Source organism: Morone saxatilis, unplaced genomic scaffold (genome assembly GCF_004916995.1).
Source record: "Morone saxatilis isolate NCDOM2014 unplaced genomic scaffold, NCSU_SB_2.0 Contig23, whole genome shotgun sequence".
NCBI lineage: Eukaryota > Metazoa > Chordata > Actinopteri > Moronidae > Morone > Morone saxatilis.
Genome location: NW_023339796.1, coordinates 15,960,616 through 15,984,969, shown reverse-complemented (window position 1 = coordinate 15,984,969; position 24,354 = coordinate 15,960,616). Strand labels below are relative to the sequence as shown.

Sequence of the window (24,354 nt, the reverse complement as noted above, 5' to 3'; positions counted from 1 at the left end):
TGCCCAGATCTGCTAACGTCAACACAATACAAGCAGCTGTAGGGGGAGTCACAGTGTCCTATTCGGCAATGAGAACCACAGAGCTACGATGCAGGGGGACGGTGACGTTTATACAGAGCGAGCCAGTGGCTCACTGGTTCACACGCCCTTACTTGAGGCGAGCCTCCAGGTGAGAAGCCTTGATTGGAGACGGGGGAGGTTGGAGACTGATTGGCAGAGGATCCAACCCTACTGCGGTACTGTTGGAGGGAAGAGGCCTGATACAAGAGGATACGTTTGAGTTATTCACATTGGAGGATGTTCTTCATTGGCGTTTGTGTGTGTACATGTGCTCATACTGGATGTGTAGCTCAGGTGCTTGTCTTACTGTAGGTTATCCAGTTACATTTTGCGAGCATCAGTTCAGCAGGTACCCCAACCTTGGAATCACTAAAATATTCACGTTTTGTAATGGTTGTAACCCAGCATACTAGCATCTAATGTTGAAATACAATTAAAACAATTACAGCAGTGAACACCATGTGCTGCATGTCACACCAATGCATTAATAATTCTGAAAAATATCTTGGAGAAACAGGGAAAACTACAGGGGATTAATTAGGAGAGGGAAAATGTTGCCAGCTATCAAAGCTAAGCAAGTGGATACTGTAAGACTGGAGGATCAGAGAGACCCGACTCTGCTCTCTTTTGTTCTGTTCTGTCATATCTGCTCTTTTCAATCCAGTCATCCAAAAAAATCCAAAAATGAATATTTGTACAGACCAAAAATAAACACCAAAGGGTTCTAATCTGATCACAAAATCAACTTGACTTTAGCAACACACAACCATAACTGTGGAAAGAAAAACATCAAAGTTACTATCATATTAAGTAACAGATAAACTATCAAGTAACTAAGATTTGAAGGTGTATCAAACAAGGCTGATAGTCTCTTATCACTCAAAAGCCAACAGGAGTTCAAACCTCCACATTCCTAATCTATTGATAGATAAACTATCAAAATATTGGTAGCATGAGATAGAGAAGTGATAGAGCAGTTCAAGGTCTCTAGATACAGATATTAACTACTGCAATTATAATTCCTCGAGGAGACATGTTTGAACTCTCAAGAAACAGAAAGAAAATACTATTTGACTGTATTTGCTTCAGACCTAAAATCCACAGCTTAGAAATGGAGGCAAACACCAGAAACCATCTCTGAAAACAAAGTAATACATAAAACAGGTTAGAGAACTGTAAATGAGCATCAGTGGTTGAATTAACATAAGATTAGGTCTAAGCTGTATTTCCTCACAATGTTTCCTTTGACCCCACACTGCAGAGTCTATAACGGAGAGCAGGAGAATGTAGGCCACTTCATTTCTGCAGTTATCCAAACACATTCCCACTGAAACAGAAGTAGAGCAGCGAGAGCCAAGATCTGAAGGACGTGCAGAGCCTTTCAAAAGCATTTCGATTTCTCAATGTTTTGCACATTTTGTTGTGCTTTTGTCTCATGTATCAATTTGGGTGTTTTTGTCTTAGTTCTGTGCAAAAAAAACTGCAAAGTAAAAGGACAAAAATTATTTTATGACTTTGACTTTAAAGATTTGTATTTAAGTAAAAAGAGGAAGCACAATTGCACTGTTGTAAACACAAGACAGTACAATTTTGATTTCTTTTTGATGTAGGTGATCAGACTTTTCACAATAAGTGCGCTCAAGAACAACTTCATATCACAACATCGAGGAGTCTGAATACTTTAACAAAGCAGCGTGTATCATCGAGACCAACACATCTGAACAGACACTATCGGGAAACAAATGAGAACCAGTCATCGCTGTGTTGCTGTCACAACACGACACTGTGATACACTGATGTGATGCAGACAGATGTGTCTCACCGTGTTCATGTCTATGGTCATGTTGGTGTGCGAGGACGTCTGGTTGTCTGACGTGGAGCAGGAGTTCACAGAGGACGACAGCTGGACCAGACCTGTCTGCTGGAAAATAAAAAGTGGAGTCATAAATAGATACAGACCTCACGTAATCATCAAGTAACACTTTATAGTTTTGATATTGGATCATCACAGATACGGTACATCAGTATCTGCTTTTATAGTATGTTGGCAGATAAAAATAATTAGAAGACCATAAATAGTTACAGGCTGAGTGATTATGACCTTAATTAATTCATTAATAATTAAAGTTTCATCTATTTTGTTGGATTTAGGTTTCTTTATGTACAGTAATTTAATTTCCAGTGGTTTACTGTTCAAACTTGATTTTTATCTTATATTTATTCTTACAGTCAAATATCCAACATTTCTTATACATACGTTTGCAACGGCTCTTTAAAAACAAATGCTGTTTCCATTAAATGTTTTTCTTCAGGATGTGTTGATCCAAGGACAGAGGAAAGTCTCTGCAGGGCTGAGGCAAATTAATAGATTTGAGTCCTACATCTTAATGAGCAGAATTATTTTTACAAAAATGTTTTCCATTATCTAGGAACCCTGCACGTAGTACAGTCTGTGAGGGAGAGACTGTAATGCAGAGTGGTATCTTCTCTGATTCAACCACAACTCAACAAGAAACCCCTCAACAGGAAACATGCCAAAGGTATGTACCCTGCTTGTCCTTTGAGACTAAATTTGTTCTACAACCTATTTAAGTAACAGACTTTTCTGCAAAAAATACTCCCTTTCATCAAGTTAATACATTTATTCTAAAACAAAACGTACCTGAAGCTTGGGACCACCCCATCTTTATTAACAGTTGGTAGTCTCGTTTTATCTCAGATATTGTTTATTTCACTCAATTATTCACTATCTGCCCACATCTGGATGCTGTCGTTGTAACTTGTCGTAGCTTTACTGAATTATCGTAATGCACGGGCATTGAATAATGGCTGCTTATGGCGTCCACACATGGGTTGATAAAATCTGTTAGGAATGAATATATTTACCCCCAATTTTTTTTTTTACACAGAATTAAAAAAGTGTTTTTAAATTGGACTATCTTTTGCATTAAACAGCAGGGTCCAGTAAAATGAAGCATTCTTACAGTGTTTTATAGAGTGCAATAATTGGACAAAATGCTTAATTCTCGCATGTAATTCAGGGATTAGTAACATTAGTTGGACTGCATTGTTTGATTGTGATCATAAGATTGCAAGAATTGAGAATGAACTGATGGACTGATATATTGGAAAGCAGTTGGCAAACAGACCTTGAGAATCTGTAAAGGAAAAGACACCACCTTCAGTCTCAGAAGTAACCAATCCTGTTAATACTTTCAGTACAGTTGGATGTGTTTTAATGCAATAATGTGTTTAATGTGCTTCATATTTTTAAAAATTATAACTTGCTATCCACAAGATGAAGCTGCTGAAGCTTTTTTGGACAGAGTGCCGCAGGAGAAACTCACTTGCTGGCTCTGGTGGTTCTGGGACGACGGCTGCTGGTTGAAAAAGGCATACTGGGACAGCTGCTGCTCAAGATTCATGGCATTGATGGCCGCCTGGTGGGAGCACAGCTAAAGATAAGACACGAGGTTCCAGTGTTTTATGGGAAATGCATTTATATCTTTTGTAGGATAAAATGTGCAAATGTTCATAATCCAAAGTATAAAGAATATATGCAATGGGCAGAGTAATTTCCCTTTAAGGGTATTCTGTACACCTTAAACATAACCTCATAACCCTAACACAACAAAAGGTCAATCTCAATCACTGGGAATTGAAAAATAAATAAACTCAAACATTCAATAATCAATTAAGCTTGCATTGTTGATTTTCATCGAGGTCAGGCCAGAGAGCAGGGCTGTACCTGAGAGAGACTGAGAGGTGGAGATGTTGGGGAAAGCTGCAGGTTCTGGTGCTGGTGGGAGTCTCCTGCATTCAGGATGAGAGGAACCATGTTGTCCTGCCCAGGCTGTATTTCCATGGTTACTGTGGGCTGAGATGTGTTCACTCCTACCCAGCACACAAAATGGCATAAGGAAAGAGTTTTTGAAAAGCACACACAGAGTCACAGAGAAACTGGCACAGAGTTGTGCACAATGTTGAAATGAAAAGTCTTTAATATCTGGCACATAACTACGGGAAAATCTGAAATTGTCTATGTTCAATGTGAGCAGACCGCTGTCGGTGGTGTTACCTTGCGTGTTAGCCAGGGTCTGTGTGCTGTTGGAGGAGCTGAACGAGGCGGCTGCTGCATCATCTGAGTCGAGCGGGGTGGGCAGTGGAGGAGGAAACTGGATGTTAGTCAGGTCAGGAAGAGAACCGCCAGTGTTGTGGGCTGCTGGTTTCAGTGAAGTGGTCAACTGCTGGTCAGGAGACGGAAATATGCTGCAGAAAACAGACGTGTGCAGTGAAAAACAAGCTTAACAGGCTGGCTAAGATCAGTGGATCACTGGATATTTTATGCAAATTACTGAGCAAATGTTTTCCAATGCAAACAACTCCAGAAATATTTGGACTTCATGCATTTGGCCAGTGGTACTTCTGCAAATGCTTTGGCTTCACGCTCTTATTACTTTGGCGGTCAAGATGTGAATGATGTTTAATTACTGTCAGATGGCTTTAATTTAAAGCTATGTTTAATTCATACTTGTTCATCTGATGTGTGTAAAATGTACTTAATTTGAAGCTGCCTGTGTGCCCTGAAATATCATTTTAACTTCACCATCCGTTATAACAGTGGAGCCATAGTTAAAACATTTTCATCAGAGCAGTTCTACACATGAAAACCAGTAAAATACTCACTGGATTCCTGGAACTTTGCAGGGCTTGGACCTTGAAATGTTCTAAAGGGGGGAAAAAATATTTACAGATAAATTAATAAAGACCACATAGAAATAATAAAAAAAACATTAATGTGTGAGTAGAAAGTTCCACCTTTTTGCATTCCCAGTTCTGTTTCTGTCCATCTTCATCAGCCTCTTGTTTAATTGCTTCAGCCCCTGGTACAGTGAGCAGGAGAACTGGAGAGATTGAGAAACAGCAAAAAACTAAAAATCTCCTCAGTCTCTTGGGTTTACAGATGTCCAGCCTGTTTGAGCTTATTATAATCAGAGCCCACATGTCCTTGTTTATCATGATCAAGCGATTTTTAAAAGACACAAAGTAAGAACGATAATAGAAAAATAGGAAGGAAGAAGAAAAAGTAAAAGAAAGTGTGGCTTTACGAAAGTAAAAAGATAAAACACTTGAATACTGAATGACAGTAATGGGGAAAGCCAAAAAAATTCTCCAAGGAGATTTATACAAATTCCGTGCTGCTGAAATTAAAATAATCCGCCTCACACGGCCATTAGCAGTAAAATTCATCGGACACTTGGATGCACCCAGTCTTCGCAGCAGTCATTTTTCTCCTCTGCCTTCAAAGCCACCTTCTAAACCCTTTCATCATACACTGGAGGGCACTCAACTGCACCGCCAAGAGAAAGCAGCAAAATACCACAAAAAATAAACAGGCTTAGAACAAAACAGATCCATCCACCATCGCCTACTGCAGATAATAAGAGAAAAACACCTGAACAGTCTACTTAAGAACTGACTCATTAAAACCTGATTAGCAGCTCAGTTTATATAATATGTATTGACTGGATACTGTATGAATTTATTGTAACACAGTTTTACAGTTTTGCTCAACCTACTGGTCAATATTTAATGAATATCCTCTTTCTGAACATATTCTCATGCATCCTAACTCACCAAAATAAAGTTTTAATCAACGTTAATATAAAAATCTCCTTCAAATAATGTGTACCTCGTTTTGGCTGCAGCTCCTGTGACCCTCCGGTGAAAGAGGCCTGCTGGGCAGGAGTTAATGTGCTCTGGTGCAGTGCTGAGTCAGAGTTTGTCCTGCAGCACAACAATTAAAAAAGTACACAGTGCATCAGTGCATTGTGTAGAGAAATCTGATAAAGAAATATTGTCAGTTGAAAAGCACAGAACATACAAATCACTCAACAAGAATGTTGTAAAGAGCATAAAAATAATCCTAGTTTATATTAATTGAAGCTTTAAATCGGACTTATACCACAATATTTAACTGATTTTTAGGCTCGTGGAGAGTATGCCTAAGTCTACAAACGGATATTGCGCTGTAATGTGCAGTAGTCACATCTATATCAAAGATGTTTGATTTTTAACACAAGGATCTTTACAAATCTGAATGTGATCCCATATTTTATAATGGCTAATGAAACTGTGAAAGGAAGCCACTAATTGTGTGATCATGCAATATATATTCAGAATCAGCTTTGATTTCAAAAGTGCAAAGCAGCGTGGTACAAGTCGGTATTCCTGGGCAGTGTGAAGGCTCTATTATGATCATTATAAAAAGAGTAAACACTAAGATATACAGTCATGCAGAGACGGTGGCTGTCTTACCTCCTCCAGCTAGTATCAGGTGGTGGTGACAGATATACTGAGCCATATGGACAGCTGTCAATGTGAGATTGCAGGTTAAGAAAATACAGCTGGAGACTGAAAGTCTTGGCAGATTCAACACATTCATTCCTGTGAATTCTTTAAAACACATAATGAAAAGCACAGTGCTAGTCGTATCTAAAAAAAACCTGCATGTGTAACATCCCTACCAAACATAATGATAATTTGACTTGAATTAATTACAGGCTGAAGTCAAAGAAACATCTGGAACACTCATGTGCCACATTTACATGTGTAACTTCAGTACAGAAATCCTATAAAACAACATACATCCTCTAAGGGTTTGTGATCTCTGTACAAATTAAGTGAGGAAAATCTTTCATATTTCTGACCTCAGTTAGCCTTGTGATCCTATTGGAAACAGGGGGCACAAAATCCTGCTGTTTCACTTGATTAAATGTCACATAACCAATCCACAGAGTTGATCAATGTAATACACTGAGTTTCCACATCATTAAGTAGACCTAGCTAAACCTAATGCAGTACAACAGACCTTTAACAAAGCCATTTTTAGATTCAAATAGCAACAAACAAGAGATTAAACAGTACCTTGCCTCCTAATAACTATATCTAACCTCAGTTTCAACCTAAAAGCAGCCTAATTAACACATTGGTCTTAAAGGATATCTGGCGTCCATGTTTGTCAATAGAGAGGGGTTTTCGGTGGGGTGATGTGATGCGGTTCCGGTCCCGGTACACTCTGTCCACCAGCCCGTGGTGTCGTGTCGATCTGTTCGCGTCCAGCCCTGAATTCTGACAAAGACAGAAAAAATTAGAATGAACTGATCGAATTGTGAGCATTTTTTAGTGAAGGTTTCTCTAATCCGTCTGCAGTATTGGACAAATGCAAATAAAAATGTATCTTTTTTATTTTTATTTTAAGTCATTCATGAAAAATGAATTGCACAAGCTCATGTAGCCCAGCCACAGTTACACTGTCCTTGAAAAATAAACATGTACAGCATGTAGAGCAGGGTGAAAGTCAATCGAGGATCGGGGCAAAAATTACTATAGAAAATTATAATGTCTCCATTTTGTTCTGTTCAAGTTTCTTGAAGCATTTTCTTGAGTAATATTTGCATGAGTCATCATTCAACTGGGCCTTGATGGGGAAACAACTGTACTAACTCCCACCATGCTCTTTCTGTAGAGAAATCTATACAAGTACTTCCCCTGCTAGAGAGTTGCTGGGTTGTCTGTTGGGTCTCAGTCAGATTTGACTTTATATAGAGGTTTGCCTCCTTCCACGCATGCATGTCAGGACAATAATGTTTTTCCAAGGATGGCAATGGAAACATAAAGATATATAGGACAAAGGTTTTATAAACCAGCACACTGCAGTGATAGATGAACATTTCTGCTGGGAGCCTAGTTTCAGAGATTCCCAATCTTGGTGTTATGCTTCAGTACCTTTTGGCCTGAGAGCAATATATTGTTCCCAGTGAATTTTGGATAAAAAAAGGAGTAACGTTTCTCTCTCATATATACAGACTGACACAACTGAAAACATTGCAACACAGAAGAATAAAAACAGTGAAAACAAAAGTTAAATAAAACATTTATCTCTTTTTTTTAGATGCCTGTTTTTAAAAAAGGGTTAGGGTTAGTCACTTTCTTTAACTACCACAACCACTTGTTCCTCAATTTAGCCCAGGACATTACATTAAATGTTTTTCTTTTGTTTATGAAAAGAGGCAATTTGCATTATTTTCTTTTCAAACATGACCTATTGTTGATATATTACAGATTACACACAGACTTCACATCTTATAATACTCATTATTGCTCAATGTCGCATCAAAAAGGTAATGTTAATTTGTCATTTTAACTTTATAACCTTATTATTATTTTCCGTAGCTCACTTAATAAACTGCCATGTTTGTTCATTAAATGTGTCTTAGAGGACACAAGCACAAAACTGTGGATTTACTTTTGGCGTAATACAGCACATCGTTGCTTTATCTCATAAACATTAACACCAGCGTCACATATGGTTGCTGTGCCAGCAATATAAAGTTCAAAGTTATGGTTGAATTCTTTAAACACAGTTTAAAAACGTGTTATTTTGGGACAGAGCTCCGACACTGACATAGGGTGGTGTAGGGGACATAGTGGTCTACCATACTAATAGTATAATATAGTAAGACACCTAATGTAGACTGTGGGTCGGTATATTTACTCTGCCTTCTTCTATTTATTCTAAACAAAGTGTTCTTGTGGCTTACATTAACAGTAAGTATATCATTTCCTGTGTAGCAGAGTATTTATCCCAGGAAACAAGGATCTCATGCTGCTTAAAAAGCCAATGTAAACATTTTTATAGAGCGGCCAGAGGTTGAATCAATATTGCAGGATATTACTTAGCCACAGAGCTGGGCACAATGGACATATATTGATATGAACCAGCTGTGGATGATTACTGTAAAAACTAATCCTGGTACAAATGAATTGTTCATTCGCCAACATTCAATGCAAATCTGTTACTCTTCATCTATAGTATTTCCACGGTTGCTGAAAAGATGCAGAACACAATTAATCCCTCACCTGAAAAGACATCTCGACAGCGCCGTTTCCGATCTGGTTGACGTTTGGCAAAGATCCTCCATAGTACTGCCCGCGGTTCGGCCCCAGCTGTAAATACTGAGTTTTCTGCAGCTGCAACTGGAAGCAGAACAACACCAGGTGAGACGAAAGGTTATTATGTAAATCTTTCCAAAAAGAAAAAAATACAGTTGTTTCTCAATCATAGCAAGTTCAAGCAGAACAATAAATTGGATATAAACACACCACAGACCTGCAGCAACGTGTCGTCAGTTATATTATTAACAATCACAATCAATGTCAATATCCTGCTCATTGTGTGATTGTGTTGTGCTCATTGATACTTTCGTTATTAGTCACCCGTTTGAGGTGCCAAAATTAAGATGTTAAGCGTTGCTGACACTCCAATTATCTACCGGCACAGTTTGATGCTTTTGCAGAAGTCATCAGAGCGGTGCAATGTGAATTTGATAACTTTAACATGAGATGGCAGGAAACCTTAGAGTGGAAGTAAAGAGATAACTCAACATCAGTTGAACTTGCCTTACAACAGTGTGTATTTCAAAACGACCTCCAGCTTCATTTCCCATTAGAGAACCCATAACCGGTCAATTAAATATTCACATGGAAGCCCACTGCTCACTGCTGGCAGAGCAGAACATCTAATAATAACAATTACTATGCCTGGATCACTGGTGTATTTTGATAAGCCTCTGACCTCAGAGTTTGTTTCTATAACTACATTCGCTGTTGACAAAGGACTACATATGGTAACATATTCAGATCTGGACGAAGCCGATCCGGAATCTTTTCAACCACAGGTACAGAGAGAAGAGAGACGCAGGAACAAAAACAAGCAGAGGGAGAGGGAGGGGATGGGGTGAAAAGGATGAAACTCTAAACCTCAGGCCTATTTCCCACAGGTCTAACTTTGGCTCAGACAAGAGCTTCCTAACATTTGTCTCTGCAATAATGAAAATAAAAATCCACCCAAAAAAACGACGCCACGGGCCTCCATTCAAGATGAAAAATAGGCTCTCTGGCCAACTTGTCTAGACATCCTAAAACATAAATTTAGAATAACATGGTAGGTCCGACACAATAGATTCACCTACTAGTTTCTAGCAAATACAAACAGATTTACATATGTTATATTCATCATTCATCAGAGAAAACCGAAATATATCCTCAAGCAAAACAGCCATTTTTACCACAGCAGACATTTTGAGTTGTCATAGAAGGAAAAGAACAGGTGTTCCTAATAACATTAATGATCTGTTATGTTCAAGTGTCCCAGTAAGTCATGACACAGTGTGACAGCGAGCCAGCATGCACAATATGCAAACCCTGAAACCGAGGCAGCTAAATGGAATTCAGCCATTATTCATTTGATTATTCACACCTGTGCTTTTCTTGCTGCCACATGTCAAAATGTCCAAAGGCCTATTTGTTTCCCCTTTCCGCCTCTTGGTCAGACTGTATTTGCAGATTCAAGACAGAGAAAAAAGCTTTAGCTTTGGTAGCTACAATGTAAACAGTCCTGTAGCAGCCTGATATGACAGGACAAAAACAGGAGATCTGCGTTGACATTGCTTCACTCCTCTTCTCCACACTGACAGCTACAGAATGAAAGCATTGCAGTGTAGTTACAGCCTGTGTGCCCACCATGCTACCACCCAGCAGCAGTCACCACTGAAGCCCAGCCGCCGTAGGATTTATTTTGGAGGCCTGTGCTGAATGTGGCTTAAATTCCACATAATCTGCTTGCACTCATCTTTTGGTGTAAATGTCATTCATGTTGCAGAGAGCGCAGAGGCCTGAAGACCTGTCAGACAAGTTTACAAAGCCACGGTGCAAACACACCCCTCCATATACCACTACACACACACTGCATACAGCACCAATTATAAGGGAATATATATGTATGTGTGTGTGTGTGTGTGTGTGTTTCTCTTGTTGTGGCTAACGTCGTTTGGTCTAATCGTCTCTTCTCTGAGAGCACGAGACGAGGGAACCATCGCTGCAGTTGGACGCGCGCTGTCAAATACGCATGCACGCCCCTTTGCTTTCCACTTGCGTGGGACAAAAAAAAATTGGAATAACTTTTTCGGACGAGGGTCCCTGTCGTTCGTATCTGCGTTACAGGACTGTCGCCTCCTGCCAGCTCTGCTCGTTGTCATTCGTGTGAGAAAATAACAGCCGAAGCGGACAGGAAGCGTCGTTTGTTATTGTTTACCTGGTCTGCTCTGGCTGCGTGCATATTTGACAGCTCGCTGACAACAAACGGAGAAGAGGTGGAAGGGGAGGGAATAAAACAAAAAAAACAAGAAGCGGGGTTGTTACCCTTGCTGCCCGGGTAATGCTGAGGTCCTTCATCACTTCTTCAAACGCCGCTGTCTCCTCTGCCTGCTTCTGGTTATGTAAAGCGATTTTCTCGCTGAATTTCCGCGGATTGTTCGAAGTCGCCATGTTTCGCTCTTCTGCTCCGTTTTCCCTCAATGTCCAGTGTCAAGTGACACGGAGTGAGGACACACAGCTTCCGGTTAGAGAGGCTGAAACCAAACACCACAGAGTGCAATTTAAATTTGTGTTTGGAGGGGGACAAAAAGGGCTCACAGAATCACTGATATACCAGCAGGTTGAGGGCTGCAGGATATGGTAAAAGCAGCATATTGTATATATATATATACATATATATATATATTATTTGGACAGATATTGGCAAACATTTTACCTTTATCAAAAAAATGCAGCTTCCTACAAATTGCATATTGCACTTGGTCACATTGCGATTTAAATAATATTGTGATTAATTGTGCAGTCCTAGCAAAAATGTCCCTATTGCCCATCCCATCGGAGTTCCAAGTACATTTTTACCTTGCCGGTTGTACAATTGTCTTCAGCGACCACTCATTAAAGGTCCGGTGTGAAGGATTTAGCGGCATCTAGCGGTGTAGTTGCAGATTACAACCCCCTCACTTCACCCTCTCTTTCCAAGCGCCAAGAAGAAACTACAGGAGCTACAAAAAAACTAAATGGCGCTTTCTAGAGCCAGAGTTTGGTTTGTCCATTCTGGTCTACATGATGAGAAATACAGTGGTCCAACGTGGCGACTTCCATGGAAGGTGAGCTGTAGCATCTGTAGATATAATCGAAATGCACAATTAATTAGAATATTATCGAATCTCAATATGGCCAAGTGCAATTTGTTGATAAAGGTAAGTAAGTGACAAAACAGCATTATAATGAAGTACTGGTGCGCTGCAGAGATATTTTTATAATATTTTTTTTTTTAGTGGAAATTAAAATTCTGATGCAAAAAAAATCATTCCTAGTAATCGTGATCACAATCTCAAAATAATTGTAATATTATTATAAAAACATAATTATTCATATTTTCAGTTAATTGTAGAATGAAAATATACCTATTAATATTATATTCCATTTTTGCCAATAGATCCTCTTAATGTGACACACTAGTGTCAAGAACCATAACACACACCTATTACAAGTTGCTAGAGGCCAAACTGAAGACTTACAACTGCCTAATTAAACATTAAAAAGTTATAAATTAATTTCGTAATGAAAAGATAAAAAGCAACATTTCACATTTGTGGATGTGTCGCCAGCAAACGCAGGTTTTGTTAAATACAGGCCCATCAGCACTTCAACCGTCTGTTGATTGCTTTTCTTCTAAAACTGAACATGAAGCTTTTGTTGCGGCAAGGCCTACTTTTATTTTGAAGCTAAACCCGTCTGGTTTCCGGTATCTGCACGGTTGTCTCCGGCTGACTTGACGCAGCTGCCTCGGTGAGGTTTTGCGTGCTCACGTCGCTGTACGGGGGTGTAGTGGAGGCGCACCGCACATCTGGACTGCGGAACAACCGCAAATGAGACTTTTCAAGAACAGATTTTTGTGCGTGTCTCTTTTATACAACAACATCAGATGGCAGGAATATGAGGAATGCTGTGGGATTATCTATTATGGTATTATTATGTATTAATTATTATAGTAGTAGTAGTAGTATTTAAATATAAGTCATTTTTAGGCGCTGAGGTGATCCAGTGTGACAAGTATGTTAATATATATATATATAATAAAATAATGTATCTTTCTTGTCTGGGTTGGCCTAAAGGTTTCTGACATGAAATCTGAGGCCAGAAAGTGGCAGTGTCTGCCTCCTCTGGAGTTGTATGTGCACCCCTGCTGACTGAGGATAAACGCTGTCACAACAGTGTCTCCCCCAGCTTTCCAGCCGAACAGATTCAGAAGGTGAATGGACTGCACACTCCTGTTAGAGACTTACTCATGTGGTGACAAAGGAGCTCTTAGGCGAGAGAGAAACGAGGGGGTATTTCTGTCACATATTTGTTAAGCCTTTTCCCCAGTGAATTATATGATTAATGCATCAACCTGGAGAAGAGGAGACCTTTGCGTGTCCGTTCTTGTTTCTTGACGGCAGTGGGAGTTTTACACTCACAGCAGCAGACAAAAGCAGCTCCATGCACAACACCAAGAGCCCCGTGAGCTTTATATATGTGAAGATATATCAGGCTCAGTGAAAACACAGCAGACACATAAAACATCTCAAGCGTTTGTTTGCTGGGAGTCCAAATGCCACACCTACAATTATTGTTTCTTTTTCTTTCTTTTTTTTTACAGGCACAGTGGAGCTGTTTCACCTGCCATTCAGGAGAGTGTAATTTGGTTGTAAAGTAACCATGGTAACATAGAAAAAGAAGTGACTCCAGGGCAGGTGGAGAGAAGGAGTCTGTGCACAAGATGATTCTGTTATTGCTGAATAAGCCATCAGGGGGGAAAGCGTTGAAGGTTGAGTCCGTTTGTTTTGGCCTGCAGAAAATGAGGAAAGCCACATGTCGTGGAGGATTCCTGTATCCAGCTGTCCTCTGCCAGATATTGTTAATGTTTATCTTATGTGCAAACATGCTGCACTAACATTAACAGCCTAGCAAGCTGCAACATATCAGAGGCTTGATGTTGAAAGCAGCAGAGAGGGAAAGTCTCACTTCACTTTATCAGTTAAACCTGAAAGTCTGGAGGCCCAGACTTTGATTCTTTATTTTCTTTTTCCACCACTAAACCACAGTTTTCAGCCACTTTGGCTTTCTAGAAAAGTATTTGTGGATTACAGAAGGTTGATGGAACAATAGTGAATGCATGTGAACACCAAAGGCTGGGTATTAAAAGTTCATTGTTGAGGCCTTTGACTTGTGGACTATTCTCGGATCACTATGAGCCCATAATGTCACCTTTTCCTTTTTAACAGAAGTAACTATTTTACTCATGTTTTCCTTGTTCATAAAACAGATGCATGTATTTCTCCTAAACATGGCAGCATTTTTATGTCACCAACAATAGCTTACTTTGTTCTCCGCTCAAATTAGATTGTTAAGCCTGTTAAGAAGAATCTCTCTTCGTTCAATAGGTGCTCTATGTTTAGCATGAAGGACCAGTGAGGAGTTAAGGTGACAGATGGACCCACTATAGGATGTCCCCATGTCCATCAAGCTACATTGCCAAATGCTGTTTCAATAAAATCAGAAAGTCTCACATAACCACAGAGATGGTTTAAATCACCAATTCAATGAGAAAGAGAAGAATCTGTTTAGTTCATCAAATGTAATGTAACAATGTGGCTTGGTGTATTCTGTATGTGGAGAGTGAAAGTAACAGCAGGGGGAGGTAAAGGTCTTGTTGGACCACCAAGCTTCCTCTTCATGTCTGTGTGAGAGTGTGTTGGTAGCACAGTTTCACTTTAACAGAGTCATGAAAGTATCTCATATAATTTATTAATGCAGCTTGATATAGGTGCAGATGAGAGATAACACTAGTTAAACTTGGATGAACAATCGGTGTGTGTTTCGGTAAACTTAAGGCTTAAAATATCAATTAAACACAAATGTTCTACCCAGCAATTAAATATTTAATCATACACAATATCCAGTCAAGCAATGCTAATAATTGCTGTGGTCAGATTGGAAACTTGTCTGTTGAGTCATACATTTTAATATAACACTTAATTCAGCTCTTGTCAGCAGCTGTCTATTTTCAGAAGCAGCTTTTACAGGAAATATTCTAGTTTCAGCTTTTTCATTGGCCAGAACCATGATTTCAGTAAAAAGGGAACTTCACTGTTGCAAGTGTAAGACACTAAAGACAAACTACATGACTTGACACACGACTCAGACCTTGACCCACAACGCTGGAGGTTGTTCGGTGAGATGATGTTATTAATGTATACTTTGACAGCAAACTGTTTGACTTGGCTTACATGAGTTTATACAGTATTTCCTGGAATGTGTTGTGAATTTTAATGGTGTTTTTTTATTGAATTATTTTAGAAATCTTTTCTTAACAAGACTTTATTCCAAATGGATAACTGTTATCATGCACTGAACAATATATTTTATTTATGTAGAATCCTTTTGAATAAGAACAAGCAATATTAGGTGACTAAAATGTCTTTAAACTTTTAAATACATAATCAAGAAATATGAATTGTGGCAAGTTTCTATATATAATAGTTTTAGCAATGCTATGCAGTCACTCACTTTAATTTATAACTTTCGTATTTCTAGATCATGATTGTCAATAGCACTTGTGGAAATGACACCGTCCCCTGCACGTCCCCCAGCTCCCCTGCAGGTCTGGCTGTGGGGCTGACGCTCTTCTTTCTACTTCTGGGGGTGCTAGTTGGTGTGATGTTGTACAAATACCACAGAAACATCAGGGATATGATGCAGTTTGGACACAGAAGAATCCAGAAGAAGGAGGACTTTGTAGAGACACAAGAAGCTGATCCCCATCAGTATACCAGTATGATCAGTGAACAGTCAATATCTCAGACCCCTATTTATGAAAACCTGACAAGGCAAACTACTGGATACAACAGGCGTTCAGCACACCAGAGCAGGTAAGCTACACTTCAAGTATTTTCATACTATTAGTGAAAGGTTTTCTTAAATGGCAAGATCAGTTTCACATTTTTAGACCAGTTTAGAGGAAATGTTGACGCTGAAATGTAATTTGTGAAACTGGAGAGATCAGAACAGAAACAGATGAAGAAACACTGCGGTGTGAATTTCCTCATTTTGCACAAACCTGTTGTATTATATACGCAATTTGGCCGGCGTCTGGAAGAGATCTCTCCTTCTGTCTGTTTCCTGCGATTTAAAGTCTATTAATCAAATGTGCCAGCTGATGACTCAATGCTGGAGTTTTTTCCTGCTCAAGAATAGAAACTGGGAACGGGAAATCCACTGAGTTTACATAATATTTGTCTTGTGTCATAATGGTTTTACATCAGAGAAGCTGGAATATTATCCCCTGCACTTATTTTTTCTTTACAGGTCGTCCAGTGAACCTCAAGAGGATTTGTATTTGCAGTGTGATTTACCAGATGAGGCAATATACAGCAATGATCCGGCATGCAACCTCTCCATCCTCCCAGACTCCCAAGAAGAAGACGTGTATATTGTGCCAGATACATTATAGGACACATCTCTATTCATGGCTGCATGTTCTCACGGCATTGCTCGAGTCATGGTATACATTTTTACAAGGCAAAAATATGCTGCTGCTTTTTGATACAGTTGACCAGTATGTAAAATATATACTGTAGTATCTGCGATGGGTAGATATTCAGTACAAGTGCAGGTGTATAACCCCACACAGTATATTCAATAGATATGTTTGATTATTGTACATCGTCAGTAAAATTAGGCCTGGAATTGTATATTTAAGTTGTTGTGTATATTTTGTTAAGTATGGAATATGGGGGGAAATAATGCAACATGATGTTATATTTGACTGTTTTTTCACTATTCATTTCAACTGCTGGACACACTGTACAAATGATCATGTTTTGAATCCAATGTAATCAATTTGCTGATAAGATCGGATTGTTTTATGGCTTACTCTTGATACACCTGGAATTAACAATGAGTCACTTTTAATTTATTTTGACCTTTAGAGAGGAGAAGTGTGAGCAATTTATTCACACTTCTCTGATAAAGTCTTTTTTTGTATTCACAGTTTTGCACTTGGTCATTCATTATATTAGGAAAACATAGAAAATTAACATTTGAGTTGTTTAGAATAGTTCATTAACAGGTTTAAAATAAATCTACAAATACAAATTACTTTTTTAAATACACTGAAAACCAGACGGGGTATGTGAAAATGAAAATATGCTTCACATTTATGATCATGTATAAGTAGGTGGATGTGTGGGTAGGTATAGTATTCATTATATTTTATAGAACAGTAATGGTTCTAAAGCTATCATCATGTATTGATATTCAATAAATCAATCAATAAATGTTTGTCAATAGCACTTTGTTGAATATTTATCAGCCTTGAAGTCAGTCACAGGAGGCCACAGTTGACACAGAAACAGGTTACAGTAATTAACTCTGTTTTAACACTGAAACTTATTTTTGCTCTATATGGTCACCGCAAAAAAATGTTCTATAAATTGTCATTAACAGCCATGATGTAAAATAATTTAAGCGTATTAAAATTATAAATGAGTCCTGGACTATTTAGGAGGGCTTTATTATTCTGATTCGGGTCAAATTATAAATATACATTTATGAAGAGGAAACTCAAAGTACACAATATTAAGCAAGAAAAAACAACTTAACAATATAAATAAAGTTTAAGAAATTAAACTAATTAAAAACTATTTTTTATTATGTTTAACAGCCACATGTTCTGTGTGTCTTTTTAGGCTTTATAAAATATGTGAGAATAGAAAAAACAAATTTACTTTATTCTTTATTCTATCCATAAAATTCTGTAAAGACAAGACGTACACTGCAGGAATTACATTTTTATCTGCGACAAACACCACTGCTAAACATGGTACTTGCACAGGAAACATTTAACACCAAGTACAACATTATGATTTTAAAAACATGCAGAGGTCAGCAGCACTTTTTGTGTTCTGTGGTGACTGTGGTTCATCTGTTTGTTTGTTTTTTCAGAACAGGCAGACAAAGAGGATGTGAAAACTATTCTGACTGTGTAGCACAAAAATTTACTGTCATAGTTTTACTGTTAATTTACTGATATAGTTAACATATTTTAGAGAGACACTTTGTACAAAAGATACAGAACAACAGGTGTGAATTGTGCTTCTCTGGATGGTGAATGACAAAAGATGCTTTTATTTTTAATTGTCTGTCACCCGGGAATTTATTTCAGCAATAGTGTTCCAGGAAGGCTACGTGAGGATTAAAACCAGGAGAAAGCCAAATACAGGAGGCTAATAAGTTCATGCTGTCTATCTTAGATTACACACGGAAGGGATTGATAAATTCTGTCCCTAATTCTTTTATACTTGTATACTTTGGGTGGTACTGCAATGCAGGACCTTTCAGAATCTAAGATTGAAGACTTTAACATCCACACAGTTGTGTAAGAACTGAGGATGTCATCCCTGAAACAAAGAGTATAGAAACAAAGAAATGAATGAGCAGTTACTGGACACAGGTCTGAATTTACCAATAGAATAGTGTAATTACAGTGACATTTGTGTCTGCCGCTCTGATTAATCACCTATTTATTCATCTGACTATTTACCAGGGTCACTCAACATGCCCCACCTTTAAATACGTCTACTTTATTAATTGTAAAACAACATATGGTCATATTTAAGTGACCTTTACCCATCCAAAGATAAAAATGTTTAATTACTTATTAGGGTCGGTGGTATCACGTATTGGAATAATTAAACCATAAACATTTCAGAGAAGTTGGCTACCGATTTCAGTTCACTTCAGTTCACTTACTAAATATCACTGAAGTATGAAGCTCATTTTATTACTTTTAAACACCAGAACCTTGAGGTGCAGTTTGGCATGTTTTCAGCTCCCCTCATGAACTCCTTTTCTGCTGTGAATTAAGTTTTCTTGTCTTTGTGATCATACTTATCATAGGGTATCTCACATTATTATTTGTTCTTTTTTCTAATAACTTATCTCAACAGCACTTAAAAGCAAATATTACAGACACAAGCTCTGATAATCTGTATTGAAAATACACTTACAGTATCATCATAGATATGTAATATGAACATTGAGTTTACACAGCAAGCTGTTTTTTTCCTTTTTACAATTCCCGTTTTCTCCGTCAAATTAAACTAATGATTCTGTTATTTTTTTTTTCTATCAACTAGTTAGTCAAGGCCGCAGTGAACACAACTTCAAGGTCATTAATGGGAGATAGAAGTTATCATATCTTTGAATGCTGAATTGTTTGGCACACACTGACCTTCCTAATCTACTGTGGCTGAAAGTATTTCTGTGGATAAATGACAAATATGACAAAATATATCATGCTCACGTGTTTATTTTGAAATGTACATGTTGATATATTCAAGTGCAACAGTTCAGTATGAATAAATCAGAACATTTATGTTGAATCTTCACATAATTATTGAAATGTCTAACACAACAAACAAAATGTCTAAACCAAGTGCCTCAATACAGTACTTTTAATAATAAATGACAATACAATTAAATAGTATTTATGCTGTAACATAAAAAAACAACAATAACAAAACACAAATAAGTAATAATAAGTTTAGGACCATAAATAGAACTTAAAATAAATAATTTTCAAAGGCACCGTCATGAATGAACAGATCTACTGCTTGATCCACAATGCAAAACCAAACAGTGGCTCTGTGCAGCAGTAACATGTTTTTTAATCTTCAATACAAAGTAATGGTGGATAATTGCAATTTTAATCTATAAGTATGCAGATGTGATAATATGTACATTTAAGAACACATCAGGGGTTTTACCATGTAACATTTTTTTTTTAAGGGGCAATTCTTTCCCAAAGTTAAGGGTTTAAAGTCACTTTTCCTTCTTTTTCATCAGGCGCAGTAACATTTACTGACAATCATGTCATCAAAGGGAGTCAGCTTCAACTTTCCCCTACTATCATAGTGCATGAGAACCATTGGCTCATATTCTGACGGCACGCAGCAGGGGCGAGGTGTCTCTCCTTTGGTAATCTGGTGCAGTCTTGACTTCACCTGAGTGTGCATGCTCGCAGGCTTGTAATTGTGGGGGCAGGTGCCGTCACAGAAATGCATGGTATACTCGACTGGGGCCACCACCCAGTCCGTCCAGCCGATGTCTTTGAAGGACACAGTGACAGACTTCCGGCAGCACCATCCTCTTTCGTCACAGTCATCTTCCTTGTTGGAGCGAGGCAGCCTTGTCCTGCTGGCTGGTTTGGGCTGTGTGAGGCCTAATTCCAGAGAAATGGTTGGATTTGCCTCCAGGGCATCTTTTCTACCAACAGCGATCCCTACGTCCACAACCAGTGCCTGACCGCCATCGGTCCTCATCCACTTCTCCACCTCAGGGCTGACGTCCAGCATTACATGTTGTGTGCTTGACACATTGGCAGGGACTGGTGAGTTTATGTGTGTCAGGGCTACAGAGTTTATCGGCTTCATCCTGTTGACTTTCACTTTAATCTTTCGTCTTACCTCAGCCTGAACTGAAGTGGGTTTGTTTAAAATCTGCCTGGAGATCTGAAGCTCAGCCCGAGCTAGTGTCAGTTCAGACTGGATGTTGGGGTTCTTATGGAAAACAGCTCTAAACCACTGCATGCTTTGACCAGACTGTGTTTGCTCTCGCCTCTGAGGTACTTTTATTGGCTCCACTAGAAGAACAAAGAGAAGATTAATTAGAACCCAAGTTGGAAAAATCCATTCCCACATTACATTTATTTAAACATCACAGCATGGAATCAGACTACATAAACTCGTATGAGTGGTTGGCTCATTTTCATTGTCATTGCTAAAACCATGTGTTCAAAGTGTAACATCATGTACAAGGTGTGCCTTTCACGCTGATGATTTCTAAAAGCTTGTAGGAATGTGTTTGCTTTGTTTACAGGACTGTTGGATGGCTACAGAACTTCTATTTCCAACCATTTGCATTATGTTTAAGCTCTGCACAGAAGAATTCCAGGGAGTCACAGATCTTCACCTGGAGCATGAACTATAGGGGCAGAAGTTATTTATAGCACAACCACACCAGCACAATAGCTTTTGTCTGCAGACGTAAACTCACACTGCAAGAATTTTTTTTTGTTATGAAATGTTCTTCCTCTACTCCTACTCAAACATTTAACATTTAACGTGTGACAATGGATCAATTGGGCCTAACTTTCTTTTTGATGTTTCCCCTGTCCAACAAAGATCTCACCTGTAGCTGGAAAGAGCACAGTAGACAAAGTGGACTGCGAGGTTTCCCTCGTCGCCTGGGTGGAGTTCCCTGTCATCTCTCTCAGTTTTTCCCCGTAGAGCTGATACATCTCCCTCAGCTCTTCCTCCGAGGCCTTTTGGGTTGGCCTTGGCTCCTTGTCCATACCCAACGAGCTGAGGATCCCCGTCTTTACCGCCTCCAGAAACAGAACCCTCTGGCTGTCGGTTCTATCCACGTCAGGTGCACCTTTGTGGGCCACGTGAGGCCGGCTCTCCCCTAAGCTAGAGAAGGAAAAGAGGAGCAGCAGTGCGCAAGAGATATGTCGCTGGAGTGATCTGAGCATGGTGAGCCTGCCAGGTAGGTTTGGTCTGAGAGTGCTGCAGCTCAGTGGATGGGGTTTGTCCATGCTATAAATGAAATTCTTGACATGCTTTTATTTATAGAGCTTCTGGGTTGCCACACCCCTGGTTAGTCAGGTGAGCCTGTGATGGGCTCAGCTGGGGCCATATGTCACTATGTGGCAACATTTTGCAGTATTGTGCTCTGGGTTAACAACATGTGACAATATGAAATTGGACATATGAGTAATTAAGTGCAGTCCTTTTTAGTTTCATTAGCACACAATAGTAAGTGAAAGCAGAGATGGGAGGGACATAAGATGAAAGGATTTCTGGGTGAGATTTGGTTATGTCATGAGTACATGGTGTGCACCTCAGCATGCTACGTCACCAGGATTGTTAGTCGTCACTTAATCAAATAAATGACCATATGTCTTACAGTGACCAGTTCTAAGGAGGGGGACAATAGGCAATTACATTAGCTCCTCCAGGGTTGATAATCTGATAGTTTATTGATCCCTATAAGGCTGTGTTTCTCCCTTGTTCCATTGCAACTCTGCCAAGTATGATCAGAGGTCAGAATCAGATACAGCCTTGTTCACTTGCAGACAACGTGCTGAAAACCTGGGAAACTCCATCTCCAAATACTACTGGCTACCTTCCTGCCAAAGACCGCAAACCACTATATGAATATGACTGAATATTGTACAGCTTTTAGTGCCAACATATAACAAACAAAGACAGAAAAAGGTGGAGAGAGTTTGTTATCTGTATGTTACTAGTCCCTCCTTAAACCAGCCCAAAGAGGAAATGTCTCAAGGTTAAAAATGAGATAAAAAGAGAAAGAGGTTATCTCATCTGTTGAAAGGGGGAACTGTCTCGTGACAATTATCTCTTGACTATTCTTACAGTAATCACATCATCACACAAACTGATGTAAGGAGCTCATCAAAGATCAGACGGAGCGCTCTGTAAAAGTGCTCCCTTATTATGATGATTAAAATAGACTGACAACATATCTGATCTACGGTCCTCCACAGTTGAAAGAGAAAACAGCATTCCTGCCCTTTCAGTAGTAATTGTTGGGACAGACTGACAAGCTAAACACGGTCGACAACTGCGTCTGCATTGTGGAGAGTTGACAAGCAGTTACTGTAACAGCATATTATGTGAGAATCCTCACTTCTGTCAGTTGATGGGGTCAGTGCACTGCTTGATTGCAAAGCAGCTTCCCCGCCCTAATACGTGGCCTTCTGTGTCATTGACCCTATTCTTTCCACCTGAGGGCATTCCCCACTGCAGCAATTGCTGACTGATAAACATTATCATTTATGGAAAGTGTCATAAAAGGGCACTTATAACCATTTGTGCCAAATTGTGAGCTTGGAAGTATAACATTACCTTTCAGCAACCAGATAGTAAAACTGTTGTGTCATAAGGGGAATCATAAAAATTTAATTAAATGGTAATATGTACATTATAAAACAATAAAATGAGCATCACAGAACCATAAAATTAAGTATGTGAATGCTAATTAAATGTGATAGAGAAGTCTCATTAAATGTGGTTAGCTGATGCAATACATTGCGAAAGAGGAGTTTCAAGATAAATGTGAGATGGCCAACCAAAAAAAGAAAAAAAAAAAAAATTCTACTGAAAAAAATTGCAGTTATTTGTGTTGACTTTCCTCACATCTTTGCTCTTTACATGTGACATGTTAGAGACGTTTTCTTTAGGACTAATGATTATTAAAACGAAACAAACTGAGAATCACTCTTTGGTCGATCTTCTCACAGCTCATATACAATATGTGACTAAATTTGACTATTGACTAAAAAAGGGACACAGGACCAAAAAATTGGGAACCAATTTCGATCATTTCCCAATATCAAAAGCCAGGACTATATTTGAACATGTGAAGAAGTTCCTGTCCAGATATCAAAAAGTGCCAGAGAGTGTGAATTTCTGAGCGGTGAGTCACTGAGGTGATGCACAATCATGTGCTTTCCCAGGCGAGCCATCTTTGCAAGTTGAAAGTGTGTGAAAGGTGTAAAGTGACTCACGCACTGTTGTTTAAACTGTCATTAGACTCTTAGTGAGATAGACAGGAAAGAAAGCACTCTCATGATGTTTTGTCATCATGAGAAGATGCTTCCGCATAATGGGAGTAAATTTCATCACACATACTGGTCACAGACAGAAACTACAATTGCAGGCGCATTGTGCGATTCACATGGCACAGTGGTTTCCAGCCTGGTTGTCGGGGCCACCTGCAAGGGGTTGTGGAGCTTACATTTTACATTTAAATGAAGCAATTGAAACTGAAACCCCAGTTTTTATTGAACTGCTCACAACTGAAAGTTGATTGCTTCTATTAGTTTGCCAACACCAATGAGTTAATGGCAAATAAACGTATAAACAGGTGGATAAAGGGCGCTTTACAATCCACTGCTATTTCATTACCATTTGTTCGTTCATTTACTTTTTTATTTATTTATTTATTTATTTTACCATTTTCTCTTCCCTTTAGGTTCACAGTGCATTTAGTGGCAGGGGACTGAACCATTCCCAGAATGCTCTTGGCAGAAGAGAGTATAACTCTTCATTTCCAGGGTTAACATGGATAGACATGTAGCTCCATGGCACCCTCTGGTGGCTCTAAAGCCACAGTACATACTTTAATGAGCTAAATTATGGCTTGATTGGATGTGAGAAGGAGCAGAAAATGTAATATGAACCTCATATGGAACTGAGATTATGTCTCCAGGCAGCGTATAAGAGG

General features: G+C 38.9%; 2 protein-coding genes across 11 annotated transcripts in view; both read right to left on the bottom strand.

Annotated features, from left to right (window-relative positions):
- crtc1a (CREB regulated transcription coactivator 1a) overlaps positions 1-11,570 on the bottom strand; it is a 20,915-nt gene extending 9,345 nt beyond the window's left edge. Inside the window, exons 1-13 of one of the 10 annotated variants that reach the window (XM_035670496.1) lie at positions 11,323-11,570; positions 8,983-9,099; positions 7,066-7,191; positions 6,379-6,440; positions 5,753-5,847; positions 4,879-4,964; positions 4,747-4,787; positions 4,139-4,329; positions 3,809-3,954; positions 3,408-3,515; positions 3,210-3,218; positions 1,883-1,978; positions 153-257 (exon numbers count right to left, since the gene is read on the bottom strand). In XM_035670496.1, the coding sequence (XP_035526389.1) occupies positions 153-257; positions 1,883-1,978; positions 3,210-3,218; positions 3,408-3,515; positions 3,809-3,954; positions 4,139-4,329; positions 4,747-4,787; positions 4,879-4,964; positions 5,753-5,847; positions 6,379-6,440; positions 7,066-7,191; positions 8,983-9,099; positions 11,323-11,448 (1,308 nt within the window). In that variant the 5' untranslated portion in view covers positions 11,449-11,570. Of the gene's footprint in view, positions 1-152; positions 258-1,882; positions 1,982-3,209; positions 3,219-3,407; positions 3,516-3,808; positions 3,955-4,138; positions 4,330-4,746; positions 4,788-4,878; positions 4,965-5,752; positions 5,848-6,378; positions 6,441-7,065; positions 7,192-8,982; positions 9,100-11,322 lie in introns of all 10 variants that reach the window. The other 9 variants (XM_035670499.1, XM_035670497.1, XM_035670498.1 and 6 more) reach the window with 9 other exon arrangements.
- An 8,316-nt stretch (positions 11,571-19,886) lies between these two features.
- On the bottom strand, positions 19,887-21,640 carry LOC118334523 (growth/differentiation factor 8). Its single transcript, XM_035670444.1, has 2 exons — positions 21,235-21,640; positions 19,887-20,686 (listed from the first exon to the last, which is right to left on the bottom strand). Exons 1-2 carry the CDS (start codon positions 21,638-21,640, stop codon positions 19,887-19,889), a joined length of 1,206 nt encoding a protein of 401 aa, XP_035526337.1.
- Between the last annotated feature and the right edge of the window lie 2,714 nt (positions 21,641-24,354).

Excerpts from the sequence above, each read along its gene's own strand:
- LOC118334523 (XM_035670444.1), bottom strand. The coding sequence starts at position 21,640 with ATGGACAAACCCCATCCACTGAGCTGCAGCACTCTCAGACCAAACCTA. Across the intron at positions 20,687-21,234 it reads TGTGCTCTTTCCAGCTACAG|TGGAGCCAATAAAAGTACCT; the intron begins GTGAGATCTTTG and ends TTGTTCTTCTAG.